The sequence below is a fragment of the Equus przewalskii genome, chromosome 21 (assembly GCF_037783145.1).
Source record: "Equus przewalskii isolate Varuska chromosome 21, EquPr2, whole genome shotgun sequence".
NCBI lineage: Eukaryota > Metazoa > Chordata > Mammalia > Perissodactyla > Equidae > Equus > Equus przewalskii.
Genome location: NC_091851.1, coordinates 49752239 through 49770399, shown reverse-complemented (window position 1 = coordinate 49770399; position 18161 = coordinate 49752239). Strand labels below are relative to the sequence as shown.

The window sequence follows — 18161 nt, the reverse complement described above, 5'->3', positions numbered from 1 at the left end:
TGTGGTGGACCTTGCCGCTTACCTCTGCACCTGAGCCTCTCCTCCATCCCCCGTGCAGGCTCCTTCTGCTCCACTCGCCATGCCAACAACTCCTCTTCTGACTCCCATCCCTGACGATAACATCTGTTTCTCACGAAACTCAGTTCTTCCTCTCCCCTCTCAGCTGTCAGCTCCTCGAGCATGAACGCTGGGGATGGTCCTGGGTCCTAAATCTTGTCACTGCTATTTTCTGAATCTTGCCAGAATCTGACCCCTTGTGACCTCTCCAGCTGTTTCATTTTGTTTGCAAAAATTGACAAACTGATTCTAAAATTCATACAGCAATTCAAGTAACATAGAATAGCCAGAACAATGAAGTTGGATCCCTGACACCATACATAAAAATTAACTCACACTGGATCACAGATCTCAATGTAAGAGCTAAAACTCTTAGAAAACTTAGGTGTAAATCTTCCTGACTTTGAGTTAGGCAATGGTTTCTTAGATATGACACAAAAAGCACAAGCAGTAAAAGAAAAAATGGATAAATTGGATTTTTCCAAAGTTTAAAACTTTTGTATGTCAAACAATACCACCACTAAGTTGAAAAGACAATCCATAGAAAGGGAGAAAATATTTGCAAATCATATATCTGATAGGGGACTTGTATTCAGAATACATAAAGAACTCTTAGAACTCAACAATAACACAAATAACCAAATTTAAAAATGGGCAAAGGATTTGAATAGACATTTCTCCAAAGAAGCCATACAAATGGTCAATACACACATGAAAAGATGCTCAACATCTAGTCATCAGGGAAATACAAATCAAAACCACAATGAGATATCACTTCACACTCACTAAAATGGGTGTAACATTTTTTAAAAAGAGACAGTAACAAGTGTTGAGAGAATGCGTAAAATGGACACGTTGCTGACAGAAATGTGAAATGGCACAACCACTTTGGAAAACAGTCTGGCATTTCCTCAAAATGTTAAACGTAGAGTCACCACATGACACAGCAATTCCACTCCTGGGTATAGACCCAAGAGAAATGAAAACATATGTCCATACAAAGCCTTGTACAAAACTATTTATCGCAGCTTTATTCTTACTAGCCAAAAAGTGGAAACAACCAAAATGTCCATTAACTGCTGAATGGATGGTAGAAATATGACTGAATGGTATTTGGCAATAAAAAGGATGAAAATACTCACACATGGCACAACGTGGGTGAACCTCAAAAACATCTTGCTCAGTAAAAGAAGTCAGACAAGAAAGACCACATATTGTGCAGTTCCACAGTTATAGAGTGTCTGGAAATGGAGAATCCATAGAGACAGAAAGTAGATTTGTGGTTGCTGGGGGCTGGGGGAGGGTGCAAATGGGGACCGACTGTTAATGGGCACAGGGTTTCTTTGTGGGGGATGAAAATGTCTTGAAATTAGATTGTAGTGACAGATGTATAATTCTATGAATTCACTAAGACCACTGAACTGCATACTTCTAATGGGGGAAGCATATGACCTATAACTATATTTCAATAAAGCTGTCCTTTAAAAGGCAATGGAACACACAAGAGAGCCTAGTGTGACAGTCTCACGGATGCACGGCCTCGCCCTGAGCCTTCACTCACCCGGGCTCAGGAAGGGAGGTGCAGTGCCCACCTCTACAGGGGCAGAGGCTGTGCAGTCAGACGCCCTGTGCAGGGTCCTGCTCAACCCCGGGGCATGAGCCTTGTGGATGACAAGGGGGGACAGGTGCTCCTGCTACATACCAGGTCAGGGGAGAGACTGGAGTGAGGATGGGCCAGAGCTGCTTCGCATGTCAGGGCCGTCCAGCGGGAGGAGGATTCAGTGTGTTCTGGATAGCTTTAGAAGGACCCTAGAGGGGACGCTCACATCAAAATAATTTTCTGACGACAGGAGCTGTCCGACAAGAGATGAACTGCCTCCTGCCATGATGTGTGAGTCCCTGGCCTGGACGCATGTGGCCGAGCAGCAGGGCCACCTCCAGGGACTCTTGCAAAGGGAAGAAACTTCTCCCAGGCCTGGGTCCTGGTCCTGCCTGGACTGCCCATCACTCCTCATCCTGGGGGCCACGGAGCGCTGGGCCCAGGGCTGCAGCAGGAGGAAGGGTTAAGGGCAGTGAGGTGGGCCATGGAAGGCAGAGCAAGGCATCTCAGACCCCGCCCTGCAGCAGCTCGACCAACCGGGATGAAGAGAAGACAACCACGACCCAAAGCAGCACAGACACAGCTCTCACCCCATAAAGCAGGACATGCCAGCAGCCGACTGCTGAGCCGAGGGCTGCAGCCAATCTCCTCCCTCCCATAACAAACCAAGCACGCGGCTCCGTGCCCCGCCTGTGCATGTGCGTCACCGAGCTGCCAGACCACAGATGCTCCGGCTGCCCCTGCAGTGGGCCCTCTGCCCTGGAGGACAGGCCACCTCAGCTTTCAGCAGCCCTTGTGTGGGATGGGGTCTTGGCAATGCAGATTCCTCCTCCTCTCTGTTCCACTCCACTTCAAAGAGATAAACTGAACATATCCATTGAAAAGCTGGGCCCTAGAATTGAGTATAAACGAAACTTGCCATTTAAAAGGAAAATTCTTTTCCCATTTTTCATCACAACTTTCATCCATCCCCTCCTTGCTGCTGCTCAGGTTTAAGGCAAAGCCTAGAAAGGCAGGAACAAAAGGGTTAGAACACAAACGTGGAACAAATTTAAGGCCCTCACAAAACTGCCCACAGGTCACAGTAGACATCTGGGGGGGACCACAACCCGGAAGTCCACCCTCTGAACCCAGAGAATCTCTAACCCTGAAGCCCTGAGGTCAGGACCATGCCCCCAGAGGTTGGAAGACAAGGCCCTCAGAGGGCACACAGGCCCACACCACATCACACAGCTCCCAGGGGCTGCAGAGGAGGTCTCGTAGCTTCTCATCAGTTTCAAAGTGAGGCCCCACCCCAGACACCTGTTCCCTGGACCTTCCCTAGATCTGTGGGCAGAACCTTGAGGGACAGTGCACCAGGAAGCTGCGTGGGATGAACAAACACAAGCCTTAGGAAGCTCCCTCGATCCGCCTTGTGGACAACAGCTAGGGGCAGGAACAAGGACAGAGCCAGTGACAACTGGACAGAGGGGAGGTGGCCTGGCCCAGGCAGTGTCAGGGGGTGGAACTGGTGTGGGAGTTACTCAGGAAGACAACACCAGCACATCCATCTTCCCCAATTTGGAAATAAAATATAAAACCAAAATGAAAAACCCGACAGAAGAGTCGGGAGATACAGCTAAAGAAATATACTAGAAAAGTAAACAAAAAAACAAAGAAATGGGAGACAAGGAGGAAAATCATCAACTCTGAAGTTCCAGAAAGAGGAACCAAGAAAATGGGAGGAAAAGCATGAATTAAATAATAAAAAATAATTTCCCAGCACTAAAGGAGCCAGTGCCTGGGGCTGGCTCAGGCACGGTGAGCAAGGAAGCATCCCGAGCGCTGAGGCGCACAAGACGGGAAGCCAGCTTTGGTGGGCTTCCAGGGGCCAGCGGGACACCTTGGGCATCAAAATAGCAATTATAACCCAAAAGATAAACTGCTCCGTGAATCTATACAGATGTCAACAAAAATGAATAAATTGGTGGTTTGATGATGAATGAGGTGTTTTCATAGTTTCAAAGTGCCTTCCCCCCAAATACTGATGAAGTGCAAAAGGGAGAGTGTGACTGCAGCAGGAGAGATGCTGGGTGGCACCGTCTAAGCAGCGGGCAGAGGATGAGGATCGGTGTGAGGACGTGGGGAAAAGAGCCTCAAACCTGGTCTTCGTGCAGCCCAAGCCCAACCGCAGGGAACGGCCAACAACCCAAACTGAAAGGCCTTCCACAAGCAACTGACCAGTGCCCTTCAAAGGGATGAAGGTCATGACCAACCAAGACACCAAGGGGCCTCGCGGTTCCGAGCCCTCCTCTGAGGTGGCGGGAGAAGCGCGAGGCCGTCTGAGCATGGGGGGACCCGCCAGTGAGGCGGCTCTGGAGGAGACAGCCCCTTTGTTGGAAGCACCCCAGCAAGTGTTCCGGGCGACAGGCACAGACTTGACAAACAACTCTGAAGCGGTTCAGGAAAAAGTTTTGTCCTGTTTCTGTGAGTTTGAGATTGTTTCAAAAAATATTTTTAGTGGGGCTGGCCCCATGGCCGAGTGGTTAGGTTCCCGCGCTCCGCTGCAGGCGGCCCAGTGTTTCGTTGGTTCGAATTCTGGGCGCGGACATGGCACCGCTCATCAAGCCACGCTGAGGCAGCGTCCCACATGCCACAACTAGAAGGACCCACAACGAAGAATATACAACTATGTACTGGGGGGCTTTGGGGAGAAAAAGGAAAAAAATTTTAAAAAAATCTTTAAAAAATATATATTTTTTTAGAAATAATGGAGCGTAGGGTGTGATTTCAGTAGCAAGTGGTCACCGGAGCCCGGTGAGGACAGATTGAAGCCAGGACCCAGGGGGTGCTCAGGCCTCTCCAACTACACGTCTGCCCCCCACAGTCCCAGGGCTGCTCCTCAACGTGAAGCCCACAAAAGCTCAAGTGTCCTGGGCTTGGCTCCCCGGGGACATCAGCTCCATCCGGGGGCCTGCTGGAAAGCCCAGAGACAGACGGGCTGGACAAGCCCTTGGGAGAGTCCCACAGCCCTGAAAATCCAAAAGGAGGTGGTGCCTGTGCCCTGGACACTGCAGGTCCCTGGCAGGGTCTGCAAGGAAGGCAGGGCACCCTCGAGACCCCCCACAATTTTCCTGCAGCCTCCCAGAGGTCCCGAACCCGGGTGCCCTCTCCCCCAGCCCCAGGGGCCCCTTCTGAGAGTCCTGCCTGGGAAGAGCGGAGCTGCAGTGGGGGGTCTCTGTTCCTGAGTTTGAGGGTTCTCAAGGCAGCACTGGCGTCCCACTCGTTGGACTAGATTTTGGCAGGAAACACAAACAGGGTTGAGGGGAAAATGAGGGCAAGTTCTGCTCTCTTTCTTTCTGTTTTTTTTTAAGCTGGAATTCAGAGAGAAGTAAAATGAAGACTTGCTGAGTGGAGCAAAGACAGACCTGCTTTTGCTGAGTTTAGGTGAAAATGATAGGAGAGAGGTGGGGGCAGAGGGAGTTGGCAATTCTATAGCTTTGCACATTTCTCTCATTATTTTGCTTCTAAATCAGCCTCGCTGGTACTTTCTCTATTCAATAAAAGCCAAATGCAGCCATGTCCCTTAATCTCTCCAACAGCAGCTCACTGCTGAGAAAATAATACAGATGTAACTTCCAGCATCATACACTTTCTTTTCCATTTATATGCAAATAGTGACCTTTCACCCAGGCTGTCTCAAAGAAGTGTTTCCTTAAAAATGCAAATAGCATGTTGCAAGCAGTTACTACGGCTGAGTCTTTCTTATATTATTATTATTATTTCTTTCAACCTTACCAACGCTGTAAAAACAACAGCTAAACTGCTAGGCAGTAATAATGACTTTCCAAACCCAATCACAGGATGCGCTTTCCAGGCGGCCTGCCAGCGAGCCTGCCAGCAGGGGAGGGAGGGTCTCGGGATGGGGCTCAGCCCCAGGGCAGGCAGGAGTGTCCCCAGAGGCACAATGTTGCTGAGCTGCCTCTGTCTTGGAGTCGCTGGGCCAGACCTCCAACACCCAGGTTGGTGCCAGGACACCTGCCCATGCGGACGCACGCAGGACTTCATGGAGAACGAGTCACCCCAAGTGGTGGTCAACAGTGGGGTCAACATTAGTGACCTCAGTCTGGACCTCTATCCAGGCCGGTGAGACCCCAGGACACTCTAGGATCTCAGAGGCTGGACGCATGTGCTCCAGCCCCAGACAAGGAGCCAGGGGAAGGCAGCTCCCCAGAGCTCTGCATCCTCCCAGACCCCCCAGGCCAACAAGAAAGACAAGAACAGGAGGCCAGGAGAAGCCAGGGAGGAGCCCCAAGGAAACGGATGCAGCTACCGCGTGTGCAGGAGGCAGTAGGGCACGGCTCCTTCCCACCCCACAGCCCACCCCGCTGGCTGAGTCAGGCCACAGCCCAGGGAAGGAGCTGTGGAAGCATTGCTCTCTCAGCTGCACCCACCCACAGCTCGCAGGGCCTGCAACTCCCTCCTCAGGACCCTCCCACCCCTCACCTGTGTGCGTGGCTCCTGCCCCTCAAGGCCCAGAGCCCGGGCCACCCAGGTGCTCAGGAAAGAAGGCTGACCCACAGGCCTGCCTCTCTGACCCACAATCACAGACACTCTCAGACCAGAGACCTCCTGAGTTGCCTGTCTCAATCCTGGGGTGCAGAAGCCGGTGCACAGAGGAAAACAAAGGAACGAGAAGGGACTGGGACAGCACAGGCCTCCTCCAAAAGGTCAGAGACCAGAGGGCTGGTTTTGGGGAACCCTGCTTGTGGGTCTTGGAGTCTTCAGAGGACACATTGGCTTCCCCAGATCAGGAGGGGCCTGCTCCGGATTCTGCTGGAGCAGAACTGCCCAGCCCGGGGAGAGGAGAGATGGACGCCATCTTCTTCCTTGAAACCACACTTTATTCAGGCCCTCAAAGGTATCCCAACTAGAACGGGCTCTTCTTTGTATGAAAAGCTGCTCTAAACTCCCTTTATAATTCATCCTTGCTCCTCCTCATGTCCAGTGCAGAAGGGAAGGGGCCTTCAGGCCCCCAACCTGGAATCCAGGCAGGAGAGCAGGGGGCGCACCCTCCCGCCAGTACCGGCAGCTCTGGAGCCTCAAATCCCTCGAGGCAATGGTTTTCACAACACTCTGTTTTCTTCCTCCCACCCCTACTCCTCCAACTCCAGGACAGGGGAGCATTCCTGTTTGAGGGGGAAGAGCACACCCCAGGCTGCCGATGTTGAGTGGCTGCTCCCTGGAAAGTTCAACTGTACCCAGCTCCAGGGCTCAGGCCAATTTTCCGGGGGTCGGGGAGGACCCCTCCTATGGGCCTCCCAGCACTGCCCAGCAACAACCCACTCTGCTGCCTTTTACACTTAGAAATATTGGGGTGGGGGGGCATATGTGCATTTCCCAATCTGAATGTAGTGCCTTCAGCCAACACTGAGCAGAATGCAGAATTTGGAGAAAACACACTTTACACAGAGCAGAGGCACTGGCCTCTGAGTGACTCTGGGTGGTACGGGGGCCCTCACCTGGAGGGACTGGGCCACACGGGGGTGGGGGAGACCCGCCCAGGTCCCGGCTGCACTGATGAGATCCCGGCAGAGTGCTCTCAGGAACGCACCTGCATCACAGAACGAGCAGACACTGACGCTCCTGTCGGAGCCTGTCTGAGGTCCTCTAACGACGGGTGCAGGCTGCAAGCCCAGCATGAGAGCGCAGACCCTGGGGCACAAAGGGACCCCACACACTTCAGCAGGTTCTGAACTCAGGAACTAGATGTGTAATCTGCAGCTGGACGGGAAAAGCCAGGGCCCAGAAGCCACCGCCTGGCCCTCGCGTCTCCCGCAGGCTTCGAGGGGCACGGAGCTCCTGGGAGCCTTCCTTCTCCCTTTGGGGTTGCACTGAGGAAGAAGTCCCCGACTTCAGGGCCTTGGGGTCTCTACGGGCTTTTCTGGCAGCCTCAGCGGGGTTTCCAGGAAGCATCAGAACTGCCAACGACAGAAGGCGGTAAGCTCTCGGGTCTTCACGACTCGCTCAAACTGTGAACATCGCTGGTTTGTGTGTGTTGGGGAGGGGAACCCTCACAGCCAAGCTGCTCTGGTGCCAAATGAGACCCTCAAGAAGCCACCCAGAGCCAGGGTGGGGCGTGGGCTCCGTGGAAATAAAATGAGATTACGCAAAAATCTAAATAAATCAGACCATTAAGAAGTAACAAGAAGCACCCCTTCAGTTCGGATAGCACAGCCTGACTTTCTGTCCGGGTGGACACAGTCTCGATTCACCAGAAAGCAGAGCTCAACCTCAAGAAGGAGCAGATGGTGGAGGGAAAATTCAAAACAGAAAACTCCTCAACTGAGCGTTTAAGTAGCTTTTCTTCCCACTTCAGTTTTCCTTCTTACCTCAAGACCAAAATTTAGAACTTTCCGTGGTGATGTCCAGCCCAGCATTGAAAACTTGGTGCCCTGTGTTTACAAGGGAACCTGGGGCTCGCACCCACGGCTGTACCAGAACCAAACCCTGGGGTGTCTCCCCTGGCAGGCGGGCCCCGGACCAGCTGGCCTGCAGGCTCCCCTCAAGGGCGAGCAGGACGCCCACAGAGTGACGCAGTGTGACAGCAGAGTTGCCAAGAGAGGGGGCTCCATGACAAGGCTCCTGCAAGCAACACTGAAGCCTGAGATGTCCACCGGGGACCCAGGGCGGCACTTGCACGAGGACTTGACAGAGGGGCAAAAATAGGTTAAAGAGCCAGGGAAGCGTGTCAGGGATCTTGGGGCAACCCAGCGTGGGGATGGAGAGTCGGGTCGGAAGGCAGGCTGGAGACAGACACGGGACATCTCCCAGGCAGCGAGGGTGAGACTGTGGTCTGAGGACAAGCCGGGCGGCCTGGGATGCAGGGCATGGAGCAGGGGGCTGGGATGCAGGGCATGGAGCAGGGGGCTGGGATGCAGGGCATGGAGCAGGGGGCTGGGATGCAGGGCATGGAGCAGGGGGCTGGGATGCAGGGCATGGAGCAGGGGGCTGGGATGCAGGGCATGGAGCAGGGGGCTGGGATGCAGGGCATGGAACAGGGGCCTGGGATGCAGGGCATGGAGCAGGGGGCTGGGGCCACAGAGGGAGGCTCCTCTGGAGACTTCACATCGGGCTGCATGGCTCACTGGGAAGCCAGTCGGCCTCCTGGCCTTGGCTCTCTGTCTGTAAAACGGGGCAATAACAGTGTCCACCCACAGGCATGTCAATGGGAATTAAATGGATCAGTGAGCCCCAGGCACTGGGGTTGAAATAACAGTGTCAGTCGTGTCTATTTGCCCCTCATGACCCCAGCCATATTTCTGGTCCCGTTTTATAGATGATGGCCCAGTCTCAGTGAAAACCGTGTCAAACGTAGTAAGCCCTCACAATTTCAAATTCCTGTTTTTGCCTAAACGAAACTTTGGAAAGGGTAGAATGTGTGAGACATTGTACAGTTCCATGTGCAAACCGACGACTAACAAGCCAATTAAGTGTCGACTTAGCAGTCTGGTGGGTGGGCAGGCTCCCTTGAATCACAGAATCCAGGGCCCTAGGATGGTTGCTGTCCCGGGAAACCCAGGGCTGGGAGGCCCTTGTCCCCAGCACCTCATTTAGGTCACGGCGAGGTTCTAAGTCTGTGAAGCACCTCATTTAGGTCACGGCGAGGTTCTAAGTCTGTGAAGCACCTTGTGAAGATGGCAACTGTGCCAGGCTGCCCACAGGGACAATTGACGAAGCCATTGTACTTTCAGAATTCAATAAACCCTGCAGGTGTAAAGACTGAAGTTGACTCAGCCACACGTGCAGGGAACGAAGGAGGTGCCTGGGGGCCTCGAAGCTAGGGTCTGGCTCACTGGACCCAGGGTGTCACACTGAGGCTCTGCTGATGGCTGGAGGTCCGGGCACTGTGGGGATTCTCTAGGACCTCCAGAGCAGACACCAGGAGCATAATGCACCCAAGCTCCCACCAGCAGAGAACTCAGGACCCCTCCCTCCAAGGCAGGGGCGGGCCAGCCGGGGTCCTGGAGGTGCCTTGGCTGCCGTGAGAGGAGCCCACTGGCCCGGCAGCTCCAGGGACCTCTCGCTCATGCTGCTCTTCCACTGTGTGGTTTTTAGGCCACAAAATAGGAAAAAAGGAGAGAACCCAGATGGCTTCTGCTGGGGCCCTCAAACCAAAGTCGCACACGATCAGGTGTGAAGCCAGGCGTGAGGGCGAGGTGGGAGCCTGGCAGGCTCATCTGTCAGCAGCTCAGCCCATATGGCAAGTCCGATTTTCCTCCCAACGTCTGGATCACACGTCCACATGCACACCTGGCAAGCCACCCTGAGCAAAGCAGGACCACCGAGCACACCACTCCTTCGAGGGCCTGTCCCACATGCACCCTCCATGCGGCAGCTGCTCCCAGGCCACAGTCCTGACACGGCCTGGCTGGGGCGCATTACAATGTCCATGCCATCTGATTAAAATAGCATTGCATTTGTTCAAGTGCAAACTTAAAAATGAAAAAAGGATGAAGCAATGGGTAAGGCCCCTCTTCTCACAAGAAAAACTCATGTTCTCCTCCCTGCAGGAGTCCACTGAGGAGCAAAAGGGCTCAAACTTGCACCAGGTCTGCTCCAGTGACATTGAAGATAGAAAAGAAGTTGATTGGGGGCCAGCCTGGTGGCGTAACAGTTAAGTTTTCCTGTTCTGCTTCCAGGTCCTGAGCTTCGGATCCCAGGCACAGACCTACGCACCACTTGTCAAGCCATGCTGTGGGGGTGCCCCGTACATAAAGGAGAGGAAGATGGGCACAGATGTTAGCTCAGGTCTAATCTTCCTTAGCAAAAAAAAAAAAAAAGAAGTCGATTGCACGCTGTGCTTCCTACTTGCAAGTATTTATTAATCTGTTCTCTCTAAAGCCAACCTAACGGGGTCTGAGAGCAAAAGCATCTTAAGTGGAAAACGTCTCTCCCACTTTGTTCCAAGCTTTCCTTTAAGCAAAATCCGGGGGAATTTAACTGTCCAGGAAAGACAGGGAATATGCCAAGAACCTCAAGACACCCCACCCAAAGACCCAGAAGCACCTGGGCTGGGCAGTGGGCTGCCCCGGGGAGAGGCCCAAGAGAGGACAGACCCTGGGTCTTCAGGGAGCAGCACACCCGCCAGGGAGCCCCAGGGGCAGCTGCTCTCATCCTTTCTGGGAAGCACAGCATTTTTCAGGCTGACTAATCCCCCAATGACGCCGGCCCCCAAAGACCATTTCACTGAAAACTCACACCACAAAATTCCCGTCAAAATTACATTTATAGACAACTAGCTTCTGATTTATTCCTGAGTGAGTTCACAGGAAAGAGCAGAGGAGGAGGATCTAGGAGCTGGAGGCGGGTGGGGGGCCCAGCCAGGCACCCTCTCAGCTCTCCTGCCAGCTTCCCACAAGGTAAAAGCCAAGAAAAAGGGATCTGGAACGAGGCTTCCAGGGCGGTACCAGCACAGCGTTTGTCTTTCCAACAGGCCTGATGACGGTCAATGTGACTGCCGCCCAGGGCCCTGTCTGCCCGAGGATCAGGTGACTGCCAGCAGCCCCCGCCCACCTGGCTGCCACCCCTCGGCCCTGCCAGCTGGGCCAGCTCCTGGCCTCCCCATCCACTCTAGGCCAGTGCTGACCAAGGTATTCTAGCAGCTCCTGTCCCACCTTCCCCAGCTCAGGTGGGGGGTGAACAGCCCCGTGCCTCACTCACTCCCCACCATGGCAGACGCACCTCTAACACCAAGTCCACCCAGAATGAGCCCGGCCCCAGCAGCCTGCCCACCACCATCAGGGCAGCTGTGGAGGCCCAGGGGCACCTCTCTGCCATGTTGTGAGTCTGCAGGCACCTTGTCCTACCATCTCTGCCCTGTGCTGGTCCAGGCAAACCAGCTGTCCACACTCTGCAGCCACTGCCCAGGCATGGGCACCACCAGGAGGGCGGTCAGCTGGCCTCTGCTGCATGCACACCACAGTCTCCTCAACCAGAGTTGATACAGATCCCCTCTGCCCCCACCCACACGCCCACACAGAGTCACCCATGTCCTCCTGGGCACATTCAGTGACCCCAGGCTAGAGGAAGACAGAGGGGCCTGGACTCTGGGCAGCACCAGGGAGAGCACCCAGCACAGCCATAGCAGTGCGGGCAGGGAAGACAGGCCAGCTCCAGTCAAAGTCAGCAAGGCTATGGTTCAGGTGCCTGGGGCAGATCCGAGTGCCCGGTGAGCACTCCCGTGCCAGCACACTCTCTGCAGGCCTCTCTCTGACACCTCTGGACACTGACGGGGCTTCCCATAAAAGTTGCTGTGACCCCCAGAGAGCAGAGCAATCTTGTAGCCCCAAGGTTCTGCCCACTGCATGGGGTCATCTCAGAGCAGATTCTCCTCTCTCAGGCACCAGGAGAATTCGGGGTCATAGGTGACTGTCGCCTTTGCCAGAATCTTCCAAGAGGGCTGGTGCATTGGCTCTGAATATTTGGGGCTGCCTCAACACCTGTGGGCACCTCTTGAGGGTTACTCTTTAGACAGAAGCAGCCCCTTGCCCTGGGTGATCTCCCAGGCCCACATTGTGATTCAAGGGGGTTGGAGCCAGGCGGTTCCAGGACAGAAAGGCCTCCACCACATTCAACTCTTTGAAAACAACTCTGTGAGATCCAGTGCCGCTGGGTGCCCAGGGGATGGGGGTCACGCAAGGGCCTGTCTCCAGCCCCACAGGACAGAGGTTCATGAAGCTGTGTCCTTCTTGCAAACAGACCTCTCCAAGCACTGACCTGGCCTCCTCTGCACAGTGCGCTCCTGCCCTGCTGGCTACACCCTCCCCGCCAGCACCATAAACTCCAATCCCCACTCTCTGACTCTTTTGTTTCCCATTAATTAACGGGCATCCGGAAGGGGGTGATAATCACAGCCAAAGAGGAGGGGAAGGACCCTGGGGCGAGGAGACAGCCTCTCCCCAACACCTGCCCAGCCTTCCCCAGGCAAGAGCAAGGGCAAATCTGGCTCTGCAGCATCCTGAGGAGGCAGGGTCCAAGCATGCCCCACCACACCGCAGCCAAGGGCTCATCCCCTCCGAGTCTGCCCAGCACCCCTCCTGCCTTTTGTTCACTCAGCCACCAGCCTCAGAGATGTCCTCAGGCTTCTCTGATTTTTTTTAAGCCACCAGGGCAAAATTCCTCTCCCATCTCCCTCTCCCAAAAGAATAATGATGATAATCACTGTCATTATTGCCATTATTGTGACACAGTCTGATGGCCCAAGACCGAGCTCACACCCTACTACTCGACCCACCTCTCAGATGTTTTGTTTCAGAAATTAAATGCCCAACTTTACCAGCCAATGATGTCCACTGATGCAAAGGTGGTGCTGAGACAAGAAAAGCCCTTAGTGACTCAGAAAGAGCAAGCGGGATGCTCATGGTGGGGACCCACCAGGCCAGAACACAAGAGCCACTGTGGGTTTGTTTATTTTCTTGATTCACAAAGAAGAAAGAGAATCCAATGGACAGAACAAAGTCCACAGCCCTAGAACATGTTACCCTACAGGAAATGGCAGCACGTTGCTCAGAGCTCATATCGACTTCTTGGCCAACACTAATTCTTAGTTTTAACTACACAAATCCAGTTACACCAACACCCTAAACAACAGCACTCATGATCCCCAACACATGTGAGAAAAGAACTGAGAGGAACGGCCGATGTTCAGTTCTGTGCGTCTATCCCACAGATAAGGCACCCTAGATGTTGTTCCTTAAGTTTAGAAATACGTGACACGCAAAGACAGAATGCTCACATGACCATCTCTGCTCGGTGTCTTGGGTGGGGGGATCACACACGAGGTACCCCAACTCTAAGTTCCCACTCCAGAGAGAGCTTCTGCTCAAGGGACCAGCGTTTTCCCCAGGCACGTAGCAGCTGGGTCCCACGGCTGCAGACGGATTTGCGTTCCTCTCCAGAAATGCACACAAAGTTTCTCGTCTTGATACAAGGTTCCCCACAATGTCTTTTCTGTTGGACGCACAACGTGTCCACTAGACTCTCAGAGAGGCCAGGTGCGTGAGCAAGCCAGGGAGGGACAGAGAAAGAGGAGGAAAACAGCCATGGGCAGACCCAGGAGGAGAAGAAAGCCTCAGACCAACAGAGCAGTTTTAAAAAGCCATCCCCAGACCTGCTTTTCCTGCAAAGAAAGCCTTCATCTTAGAAATTAACTCCGCTGGCGTGCCCTCTCCCTGTCCAGAAAAGCCAAGCACTGGATATCTGCCTTTGTCAGCGAAAGAACATAACATTGACTTACCTTTCCCCACAGCTATTGTCTGTCCTCTTTCAAAATGACATCACGGAAAGCAATCATGAAATTTACATGGGGGGTGCAGGGCGCCGGGGGAGGAGAGGAAAGGCAGCTGCCTCCCTTCCAGCGGTCACATGTGGGGAGCCTGTGCGGGTCTCAATTAAATATCTTCTCCCCTCAGTGTGCGAACTCCTAAGCCAGCTAAAGGCGACGTCTCATTTACTTAATGACGGCTCTCATTAGCAGCGGTGGCACGGCTGGCGGAGAGCTCCTTTGTAAATACGCTACCCATGAACCCTCGGGGCTCCAATATATCTGTTTACTCTCCGAGGTGAAATAAATTTACAGTATAGCATCAGAGAGATGGATCTGCTGACGTGGGAGTGAGAGGTGCCCGGGCCAGCAGAACCCCTGTCTCCCGCTCCAAGCCTCAGCCAACAGAAGGTGCCTGCATTTACCCACAAGGATTTATAATTAATATGCAGCACGATTGGAGTTTTTTATGCAAAACACACAAAAGGGCAGAGAGCGTCACGAGCGCCATGCTCACCCCCCTCTGCTTTCTCCTTCAGTGGTTCAGTCCAATAATTCCTAATAGCAGCAACCGGAATGACAGATGCCCTGGGTTAGCACGGCTGCAGCGAAAGCACTTCACAATATTTATTGGTGGCTGGGAATATGACCTACCGTCATAAAAACGGACTGCAGAATTTATTATTCAGATGAACCAAGAGGGGGACATACTGGCTCATCTGCATATTCAGGGATCAGTGACTTAAAAGGATATGTATTTTTTTAGGTGCATAAAAGGTACTAATGGCCACAGACCAAAAAATAAAGTTATACACACAAAGAATGGGTCAGAAAAAGATCTTTTTCTTTTATCACATGTTGACTTTTTGTTTTAAGTTTTAAAATAATAAAACCCCCTCAAAGACAGCTTGGATATCCCTGAGGCACAAGTACTCTACGCCCTAAACCGCTAAGTTTATCTCAGCCAGAGGGGAGCATACCACTCAAGTTCTAGGCTCTATCTTTTTGAGTCTTTTTTAAACTGCATGCAAGGAGCTATCCAACGAAAATCAAGAGGAGAAAAATCCGTAACACACACAGTAGATGTGTCCATCCACTCTTTAAGCAGCCCAATTGTCCACTAGCTCATCTGTCAATTTGTGATATTCTTCCAGATTCAGGGATAAATATAGGAATTTCCTCAGTAAAAGTAACCAGGAGTCAAGGTATTCTTGCTTACTATCCAAATTCCCTTTTCTTACTTATGAATCAGGCAAACAATTGTCCGTTATCATAATCAGGTTGTTAGAAACTGTATTGTGAAACACGACACAAACTGAATTTCAGACACCTGCAAAGAATGGACTGTCACGGGCCACAGTGAGAGCCAGTAAAAGTCATGGCTCAGAAGTTCAGTGCAGAGATTTCAACAGACAGCAGATAGCATTTCTTGGAAAGTTATGCAGGAACACAACATCCCCAACTTAATTAGCACTGAAGGTCTGAGGCCACCAAAAGCATGAATGAGACAGAACTAAAACATTTAGCTTTCTCTAAGACAGCATGTTTGGAAAATCAGCTAAAACTCTTCCATAAGCAATTATTTTTAGCACGCAGTGCTGCCGTCCACATTATGTGTAGACCGAGCTTCATCCTACAGTGAGTATGTTCAGTTCCTATACGCACAAACATTATTCTCAACAAATAGGATACAAAATGTACTCAGGGCAATCTTTTAGATTGAGCAAAAGGAAATAAACACAAGCCTTCACTGGTCAAGCTGAGGATGAAATATTAATTAGGCAAATGAGAATAGTTTTTGAGGTTCCTACAATGACTGCCTGCCATTGTTTTTATCCTTTCGTAAACTCGTACCCCTTAGCACAGAAGGACATATCCCGCGGAGAGCTCTCCTGAAAAGCCGTGTTCTGTCTCCTCCGGACACGCTGCGAGGGCTGGGATATTGTACATCCCAAACCTTTGGCATTCACAAATTCTATGAAACTCTTATCGGCAGGCTGCAGGCTTAGACAGACCTGCTCGCCATTGTTCCTCAATGAAGATGAAATCAAAGGGGGCCGGTGCTGAATCAGCCGTATTCCCCAGCAACGCGCAGTGTTTCATGGAGGTATTTAATTCAGATGTGTGACGGTCAAACTTAGGAAACAACGGCAAACAGAGGTAACATCAGGGAGAGATCAATATGTGCCACAAAAAGACCTGGTGCAGCATAATTGTTTTTTCAGGTAACCCAAATTATATTTGCGCAAACCTAAGTCTCTCAGTACTTCACCCCTCCTCCGTTGAGTAAGCGCGGCTTCCTGAGGGGGTGGCTCTGGTGGTCGGGAATGGGGCTCTGGACTCCACCTGAGGCTGCTCCGTGCTAGCATTTGGAACGTGCTGGGAAACTTCAAATCGGTGCCGGTTCCAAGAACCTGGAGAGAAGCTCTGGGAGCTCCCACTGAGCCGTTTCGGAAGATGAGTTTTGATGAATGAAGGTTCAAAATCTTTAGCTGACTCCATCAAGAGAACAAAGGAGGAGTCACAGGAAAGGAGGAGGAAGGGACTTTGCAGGCAAGAGTCCGAGGCTCGGCGCGGCTTCAGGCCGCGCGCCGGGGCGGCAGGCGCGCCCGCGACTGGATCAGCACTTCGGACAGCGCTCCCGCGCCAGGCCCGGGCTTTGTTCTCGGCGCGAGCCCGAGCCAGGCCGGCGATCGCCGCGGCCGCGCCGGCAGAGGCCGTTCCAGACGAGGATCCCGGCTCTGCCTCTAAGTGACCACAGCAAGGTAGACCGAAAACTTTCTTCCCCACGCGGGGTGAAACACTGTCAGGAGTTTTTTAAATCATAAAATATTGTCTTTCCCATAACTAAGCGTGATGCACATTGTTCCTTTAAACTTTATTTCATAAAAATCCATGGAGAAGTTGCATGAGACTTTTAAGTTTAGGAAGATCCTCAGGGAAACAATCTGTCTGAATGCAGGGTCCTCCAACTCCACACGGGGAGAAAAGGCGAGATTTGCAAAACCAAACTTGTGGCTGCAGTGCTTGCTAAGGAAGTGCTTTGTGGAAGCCGGTGGAGCAGGCTTAATGGTCGCTTAGCCGGTAAGATCATTTCAAATAAAGTGCAATTACTTGTGCAAATCTGCACACAGACATTCCAAGTGTCAGTTCATTTGCTTCATAAAAACTCTTTCAAGTAATTTTGGTCTGAACTTTCTGCATCTGTAATTGGCACCACCTTCTCCGGTGACCAGCTGGGGGTGAGAGTTTCCTTGTTCCCTCTGAAAGCGTCCCTGCAGATGGGCGCCCGCCTTAAAGCTGCAGACGACAATTAGGGCCGTTGTGTGCGAGCGAGATGGTCAGCATTAATATTGTATACGAACAGCTGAGGGCGAGGGGGGTGCTGCCCCAGGCAGGCTCTGGCAGATGGAGCAAACAAAACCCAGAGCCACTCTTACCAACACCCTGGGCTGACTTTGTGTGCCTGTCTCACACTCGCCTGGTTGTGAGCTTCTCTCATACACACACACACACACACACACACGCACGCACACACACGCTCTGGGCCATATTGTGAGACTGTTTCATGCTGAGATATCAAACGCACCAACCTTTTGACACAGTGTGAACATACTTATACCCACAAACACACATGTGGGAGATTATTGTGGAGCTCACATACTAACCCTTGCTCTAACACTGTGTTAGTGTTTCACACACACAGAGTGAGTTTGCATGTGATGGGAACATAAGCATCAGTGGCCCCAGCCAAAGCCCCATTACTACAGTAAGTCCCAGGTGGACATCTCCAGTCACAAGCACAAAAGACATGAGGTGCACTCACTCCTTCTTTTCGCCCGGCCTTCCCCCAGAGCCTCAGAGCCCCTGCTCTTGGACACACATGCACTCCTGCCCATTGCCTTCCCACCTGCAACCTTTGGGGACAAGCCCATAGACAGGGCAGCCTCGCCACGTGAGGCTATTTCCACAAACCACACGATCAGCTGGAAGGGGAGGTGTCAGGCCAGTTTCCAGGGCCCTGGCCTCGCTCCGGAGGGAGCATGTGTCTGTCACCTCCTTTCTGGCTGCCCAGAAAAGAGCACTGAGCACTGACGGGACACTCAGCTAATTAGTCCCTTTGGCGTCTTGGCAGAAACATATGAACAGGCCGAGGGAGGGTTGCACGGGGCTGGGGGGAGGTACGCACCCAGGAAGGTC

General features: G+C 52.5%; 1 protein-coding gene across 6 annotated transcripts in view; it reads right to left on the bottom strand.

Moving 5' to 3' along the window:
- The window catches only part of MYT1 (myelin transcription factor 1), a 68795-nt gene extending 51794 nt beyond the window's left edge, over window positions 1–17001 (bottom strand). For 2 of the 6 annotated variants that reach the window (XM_070587839.1, XM_070587838.1), the window contains exon 1: window positions 15816–16064. In XM_070587839.1, coding sequence (XP_070443940.1) covers window positions 15816–15927 — 112 coding nt within the window. In that variant the 5' untranslated portion in view covers window positions 15928–16064. Of the gene's footprint in view, window positions 1–13934; window positions 14378–15815 lie in introns of those variants that run through there. The other 4 variants (XM_070587837.1, XM_070587840.1, XM_070587843.1 and 1 more) reach the window with 4 other exon arrangements.
- Between the last annotated feature and the right edge of the window lie 1160 nt (window positions 17002–18161).